Source organism: Helianthus annuus, chromosome 4 (assembly GCF_002127325.2).
Source record: "Helianthus annuus cultivar XRQ/B chromosome 4, HanXRQr2.0-SUNRISE, whole genome shotgun sequence".
In the NCBI taxonomy this organism is placed as follows: Eukaryota; Viridiplantae; Streptophyta; class Magnoliopsida; order Asterales; family Asteraceae; genus Helianthus; species Helianthus annuus.
Window position 1 is genome coordinate 57,655,558 of NC_035436.2, and position 7,764 is coordinate 57,663,321.

Genomic DNA, 7,764 nt, shown 5'->3' on the forward strand with positions numbered 1-7,764 from the left:
TGTGTCCCCGGCAACGGCGCCAAAAACTTGATGCGTGTCAGTGTGTATATGTTTTTGATGTATATTTAAGCCCTTTTTACACTTTTAGCCAAGTTTTAAATTTATAAAACACGATATTCACTAACACTAAACACACATATGGGCAAGTGCACCCATCGTGGACGTAGTATAGTGTTGGTAAGATACCGAGGTCGTCCAAGGACACAAGAGCTTTTAGTACCGGTTTATCCTCAACGTCTAATCAAATCAAAAAGGTAGAAAAATGTTTTAAACTAAGAAAAATAAAAACTAACTAAATGCTGAAAAATAAAATAAAATAAAAACAGATAGACAAGATGAATCACTTGGATCCGACACGTGTGTTAGTATAACCTTTGATTATTCGCACTTTTGCACTTGTTTAAGAGATTATCTTAGTTATTGTAGTAGGCCCCTCTTTTGAAGGCGACGTTACCCTCAACCCAGTAGTTTGAGTCAGCAAGGATACAATCCTAAAGGGTCGGATTATTGAAAGATAATGAATTAAGTTATTAATGCAAATTGTGGTAGGCCCCGCTTTTGGCGGTGACGTTACCCTCGGCTAAGTAGTCTGAGTCAGCAGGGATACAGTCCTAAATAGCCGGGTTATAGTATTAATAGTAGTTAACTTATGAGGGGGTCAAAGAGTTTGGATCCCCGCCATCCAATACCTATGGGCATTGAAGGAGATCCTACTAAATTTGACCCAGGTCCCAAGCAGGACCTCTAAACGCTGAACAAGGGCAAGACCCTTACCAAACCGTTCCCTTAACCCCCGACCAGGTAGCCAACATACCTCCATATAGACCGTGGAGATATGAATGGTGAAAATCTTTTATTTTATATAGACAGTAAAATAATGCCAAGACACCACGGACACACGATAAGGAAAGATCACCTTCAACATAAGTAACTAGTTATTAAAGTCATTAATACAAAACCAAATAAAAAGTGCAAAAGATTAAAAATAAAAAGTATTATACTAAACACTTGTTTTCACCAAGTGATGTAATAGACTTAGGCAAACATGGCCTTGATTGTCAAGAACTCTTACGATCAATCTTGGATCCCGAGACGACTCACACACTCTACGATGGACAATGGATGATGGTGGTGGATGATGGTGTTATGGTGGTGGTGGGTGGTGGATGAAGTGTGAGAGAGGTGGTGTGCCAAGGGATGAGAGAGAATGAAGCCAAGCTCCTCTATTTATAGGCTGAACAGAAGGCTGGACACGGCCCCGTGTCCGCTGGACACGGCCCCGTGTCCGCCTGACACTCTCTCTCCTCATTAATTGTAATTGCGAATTACAATTAATGCGCCTGCTGTACTTTCACCACGCCCCCGTGCTCGCTGGACACGGCCCCGTGGTGGGCAATGGAAGCTTCTACTGGTTTGTCTTTTCTGCTGCTTCCTGGGCACGCCCCCGTGTTCGCTGGACACGGGGCGTGTTCAGACTCTGTTTCTTCCTTTTTGCTTTGGGAGGTGCCGTTGAGGGTCCGGGCAGTCTACTTTTGTTCCTTTTCTTGTATTTATGGTAGAATTAGTGGTCTTTTTGCTTCTTTTGTGATTTTGAGCTCATTTCATCCTGAAAATACAAAAGGAAGACAAAAACACTCTTTTTCCAACATTAGTACTAAAAAAGGGTTAGTTTTATGCCTTAATTGATGTGTTTTATATGTTGCATTTTACACACATCATGCACAAATCGGGTTTTCTGAATACCCGGTTACGGGTATGGAATCGGGTTCGGGTATGATCGAGTTCTACAAAATCGGGTATTGACAATACCCGGGTCGGGTCCGTGTCCGGGTTTTTTGTGCACCACTACACCCATCGTGCTTTTGGGCTTTTAATGGGCCAGGCCTATTGACTGGGCTTTGGGCCTATAACCGTTTTGTCAACAATTTTGTATATAAATATGAAAGAGAAAACAGAATGCTATTTGTTAAGCAGTAAACAAAATGTCTCGAACGTTGGTGCAGCCGGTAGGTCAAAAACGACTCACGAACGTTGCAGTGGTTCGTCTAAAGAAACATGGAAATCGATTTGAGATTGCTTGTTACAAGAACAAAGTCCTCTCATGGCGTTCTGGCGTGTAAGCATCTTCTAAATAACATAATATATTCATTGATTATTGATTTATTCACAAGTTGGTTAATATTAGGGTTTATAGTTTTATTTAGCGTATGAATTTGGTTTCTATTGTGTTTGTTTTAAATGATTTATTGTTTTGTGGTATTGAATAGAGAGATATTGGAACATTTGTGGTTTTAGGTATGGAGCTAACTGAATGAAAAAGTTTTAAATTATTGCATCATAATGTTTTAAAGTTAACTAGCTATCTTTGATTTAAGCACTTAATTGCAATAATAATTTGGAAACACACGGTTGATTTTTTATTTATGATGAAATTGTTTGATATTAGGGTTTAATAATGGTTATTTTGTGTGCGAATTTGAGCTGTATAGTGTTTATTGTTAGAGTTTATTTTAATGATTTATTGTTTTGTGGTACTGGATAGAGAGATATTTGAAAATTTAGGGTTTTATATTTCGAACAAATTGAATGAAATACTTGTGGATTATTGCATCATAATGTTGTAAAATTAAGTAGATATGTTTGATTTAAGCACTTGATTATCTGGTTCTGAATGGTGAAATTGCAATAATCACTTTGGAAATGGACGTATAAATACTTTTATAAAAGTTCCTCATGGCTCATGCTATTGCAACTTGTGAAGAATGTATTCTATTCATGGCCACATGTTGGAAATGAGGGCTGAACGGACGGAGAGGGTGCTGTGTTTGTTGATGGCAAACGTTTAGCCTTTAGTGAAGGTTTTAATAGTGTATGACCTATAAGTTTATGTTTGTTATTTGGCGGCTATTTATTTTGCAGGAATGACAGGGCTTGACTAGAATAGATTAGAATTTTTATGACTTGTGAGTTTGTATAATGATTTTGAGTCAAGATGCCAAGATTCTAGTACCACTAGTAGATGAGTTGATGTAGTCTGTTTTTACACATAGGACCAAGCGCTACATGAAAATGAGGGTAAAACCGACAGACGGGTGCGTAAAGGTACTAGTGTCTCATTTTAAGAGTGTATGGCCTAGGGGTGTGCACGGTTCGGTTCGGTTATTAGCATTATCCGTAACTGTAACCGAAGTCATCGGTTAATCGGTTCGGTTTATTCGGTTAATTTGTTGGTTTTCGGTTCGGTTCGGTTCGGTTCGGTTAATAACCAAACCAAGCATTGGCTAAATTTTTTGTTTAGAAATACATGTAATGGAAGTATAAATACACGAAATATATATATATAAATACATGAATTGGATGTATAAATAAATAAAATGGAGGTATAAACACATGAAATGGAAGTGTAAACATGATATAGATGTATAAAAGCTAGAACTCATATGAGCTTTTTTTGGCTTCATAAGTTTTTCTGACTAATGGTACAGTTTGCTTAATGTATAAGTTTCATTGTTTTCCAAGGCATTCTCTCGTTCCATTAGAGATGTCTGAGTAATAGTAGTTGTCTTTGGTATTGTTTTTATTTCTCTGTCTTGCTAAATATGAATTTCGATTTCTGAATTCTCGGTGCTGATGTGCAATGCAATTCTGTGTCAGCGAGAAAGATTTGGATGAGGTGTTGCAATCACACATTGTTTACTCAAATGTTGCGAAAGGAGTTCTTGCAAAGTCGAAAGATCTAAAGGCGGCTTTTGGGATGGATGATCAGACAAAGATCTGTCTTGAGGTTTTTTTAACTACATTCAGAATTTTAGTTTCTTTTGAGCTTTATTCGTTGCTTAGGGTCAAATATTTTGTAACAGATATTAGAGAAAGGAGAACTGCAAGTCGCAGGGAAGGAGAGAGAATCACAATTATCGAATCAATTTAGAGACATTGCAACTATTGTCATGCAGAAGACTATCAATCCCGAAACTCAGCGCCCGTATACTATAAGCATGATTGAGCGTTTGATGCATGAAATTCATTTTGCTGTAGATCCACATAGCAATTCCAAGAAACAGGTAATTCGATCTCTTCCACTTCATATTAGAGCTGAGTGGGTTTGAACATTGGGTAACATGATTTTGGGTCAAAACGGATACTTTTTTCTAAACACAGGATGGGTTGGATTGGATTGGATTGGATTGTAACTCTACAACATGCTCATGGTTTTGGGTCATTAACGGTTACTTTATTTTGATGACTTTGCTAACTACAGGCACTAGATGTCATCCGTGAACTTCAAAAACATTTCCCGATTAAGAGGTCTCCCATGAGACTAAGGCTAACTTTACCACAAGACAAGTATGATTCTCTTGCAGAAAAGCTTAGTGAGTGGAAAGCGATCATTCTCTCTAAAGATGAATCTGGAAGTCAGATTTCTGTTGTAAGTACACATTCAACTTCCCTGTAAATTCATTTTTTGAGTTTTAATTTTCATAAGTTTTGGTTGCATACTTGCATTTGTTTGTTTTTCTGTTATGCCATATAAATTAGACTCATATATTTTACCCTCAATGATACTATCTTGAAGAATTGCAGCTTATTTTTGTATATTTTCATCTTTACCCCCCTAATGCCCTGTACACTGGATATTTTGTATTTGCTTGCATATTGCATCAGACAGCTATTTATAAAATATGCGTTTTGTCATTTTTTTTTGTTTGCTCTTTATAAAATTTGCATTTTGTTGGTTTTGTTTGGTTTCAAGTACACAAAATGGGCGAGCCAGTCAGGCTGAGTAACATATCAAAGCCATTGTTTCTATGTGTGGGTCACAAGGGGTCAGTTTGGGCCGTTGGGCCGGCCTTCTCAACCCTTTTGTGCCCACTTTTTCCTTATATATTTTGTAAATATACAACATATCAAATATGATTATGGTAACTGCATTGCTTATGGTATGCCCACTTTTGACTTGTTTAACCTGACTTGACCCCTTTGACCAGTTTCATTTGTTGCTTCTTTTTTTAGAGTAAAGTACATGGATAGTCCTTATGGTTTATCAAAATTTTTGGTTTAGTCCCTAACTTTTAGATTTGTTGGCTAGGCAGTAAATGCGTTACAAAGTGCAAACCACAGGGACCATCCGTGTACTTTTGGAAAGTTAGGGACCAAATCCAAAATTTTGGTAAACCACAGGGATTATCCGTGTACTTTACTCTTTTTTATATATATATTTTGCATGTTTGACTCATTACCAATAAAATGCAGCCACGGTTGACCAGTTATCCATGCAAAAGGCTCAACATAGCCACCTGCTCATTTATAAAATGGAAATCGAAACCTTCACATTATACCATCTTGTTAAATAATTGTTTTTCGTTCTATCTAAAATTGCACATATAAACATGTTTTAACAAGTTGTTAAATGATTGGTGGGCAGGTATGTGAAATTGACCCGGGGATATTCAGAGATTGCGATGCATTGGTGAGAAATCTGCAAGGAAGGTCTGAAATTCTAGCGATCTCTGTGCACGGTGAAGGTGATATTCATGCAGATGATGTATCATCATCAAGCCAAGAAACCTCGACATCAACAGAAGTCGTCCAGCAATTGACTGACAAAATGCAGAAGCCGACGTTTGTGAGCGAACCCACCAGCGACCTAAAGCAATGCACTACATGTGATGCAGTTGTTGGGGATGCTAAACAATATAGAGAACACTTCAAGAGTGATTGGCATAAGCACAATTTGAAGAGAAAAACACGACAATTGCCTCCCCTTTCTGCAGAGGAATGTGCGGCTGATGTGGAACTCACCGACTCAAAGAAAGATCTCAGTGAATACTCCTTTTGAGGTTTGTTTTTCATTTGGTTGTCCAGGTCATATTGTGTGTTACAAACCCATCTTTTTGATGAAGTAGGAGACTCTTAAATTTTGAAGTTTAAATCATATGAACAGTGTATACTTTGGACCGGTAAAACTCACTTTGTGTGTGTAAAACTGGAAATGAGCTTCTTTATCAACTCAATATATGTGTGTGACCATGCAGGTTCATGTGTTATTAATCGTGTCATCATATGTTGTGTATTGGGAATTTAGACAGGGGCAGATCGGTTTGGCAAAAAATGGAAAAAAATAGTGGAAACCTTATATGATTTGGAAAAAATTAGTGAGAATCTACCAAAAGGAGAAAATTTTTTTGGATCCGCCACTGAATTTAGATCCAACATTTTTAGGCTTTTAACAAGTCAAGGTCCTTAAGCATATTGGAATCAATATATATTTTTTTTCTTTCATTAGGTTATAGTAATGTGATGTCATGCACCTATTAAAATATCTTGTGAATTTGCATATTCCTATTTTTATTTAAGTATGCAATTTTCTAATGTTCAATGCATGAAAAGTATTTGAAGATATGGTTAGGTATAGTTTCAATAATTAATTAGTGTCTTGTTTCCTTTAGATTTTCTTCTTGTCCAATCTCACCTTTTCAACACTTATGCTCCACTCATGACATCTTTGCCCTTTCTTCCAACGAAAAATGCCGTCCGTAATGATGGATTGGACGAATATGTCATGAGTGGAGCATGAATAGGGGCGACGTCTCATCCATTCTTGTTATCATTTCAACAAGAAAAACTAAATAATAGGGCCCTAAGTAGGGTTTTTTAATTGGCTAACTCGTACACTCTACGATCTTGCTTTAAATTTTTCCACCATGGGACTTTAATACAAAGCCACATGGGGAGGAACACCATTTGAACACACCTTAAATTCTACTAGGCCGCATACCCTTTGATTAATTAGTTATGGAAACTGTACTTAATCGGTTAACCATATTTTTAAATATTTTATGAGTTGAACTTGTTGGAAAAGAAATATAAATTGAAATTAACAGTGGAAACTATATTTAGAGGTTCACACAGTACAACTATTAATTTATTAATCTGTTGAAAATGTATGTGGTTTTAAACTTGCATACATAATAAAAAGAGTAAAATTCACGGATAGTCCCTGTGGTTTTGCAAAATAACACCTATAGTCCCCAACTTTTGGAAATTACAACGATGCTCCCTGTGGTTTGATAGTTTTTTACTCGAATAGTCTCTGGAGTGGATGGGGGTTAGTTTTCTCTGTTTAGTCTATCTGAAATTACTTATTTACCCCTTGCTTTTATTAAAATATAAAAAATACACACACATATATATAAACACTCTGACACACACACACTCTCTCTCTCTCTCTCTCTCTTTATCTCTCTCTCTCAAGAAAAACCCCACCACCACCTATCGTCACCGTCACCAGCACCACCACTGTCACCACCACCATCCTCTACAAACAATACATTTTTGTATAAAAAATTTATGTAATCTGTAAATATCTTCCAGTGACAATTATAACAGTTTCAGATATACATACATAGAAGCTCATCAGGAATGATTTGCCTCACACAGACCAATGGCAGGCACATTGAAGATGCAATAACAAGTTTGTTGAAAAGAAGAGAAGAAAATGAAAAAAAGTATGAATTTTAACCACACCTACCTGCATATTCTCCCGGTTGATATAAGTTCACTTCAGTTTGTCAGATTCCCCAGAATCTGCAATGGCATTTGTAACAGAACTTTAGTATTAATACCAAATCCAACATCTTCATCGATTACACCGGTGCTCCATGTTTAGAATCCTTTGTACTCGTAAACAATACCAATTCTCCTCTTCAAACACCCCCAATCTTCATCGATTACATAGTCCAACGGTATATTCTATTCGTTTTCGGT

At 36.9% G+C, this 7,764-nt stretch overlaps 1 protein-coding gene across 1 annotated transcript; it reads left to right on the forward strand.

Annotated features, from left to right (window-relative positions):
* Window positions 1–1,952: 1,952 nt before the first annotated feature.
* Window positions 1,953–6,044, forward strand: LOC110936648 (ribosome maturation protein SBDS). The gene is made up of 5 exons (XM_022179063.1): window positions 1,953–2,116; window positions 3,655–3,784; window positions 3,861–4,061; window positions 4,259–4,426; window positions 5,423–6,044. Exons 1-5 carry the CDS (start codon window positions 1,983–1,985, stop codon window positions 5,834–5,836), a joined length of 1,047 nt encoding a protein of 348 aa, XP_022034755.1. The 5' UTR covers window positions 1,953–1,982; the 3' UTR covers window positions 5,837–6,044.
* The last annotated feature ends 1,720 nt before the right edge of the window (window positions 6,045–7,764 follow it).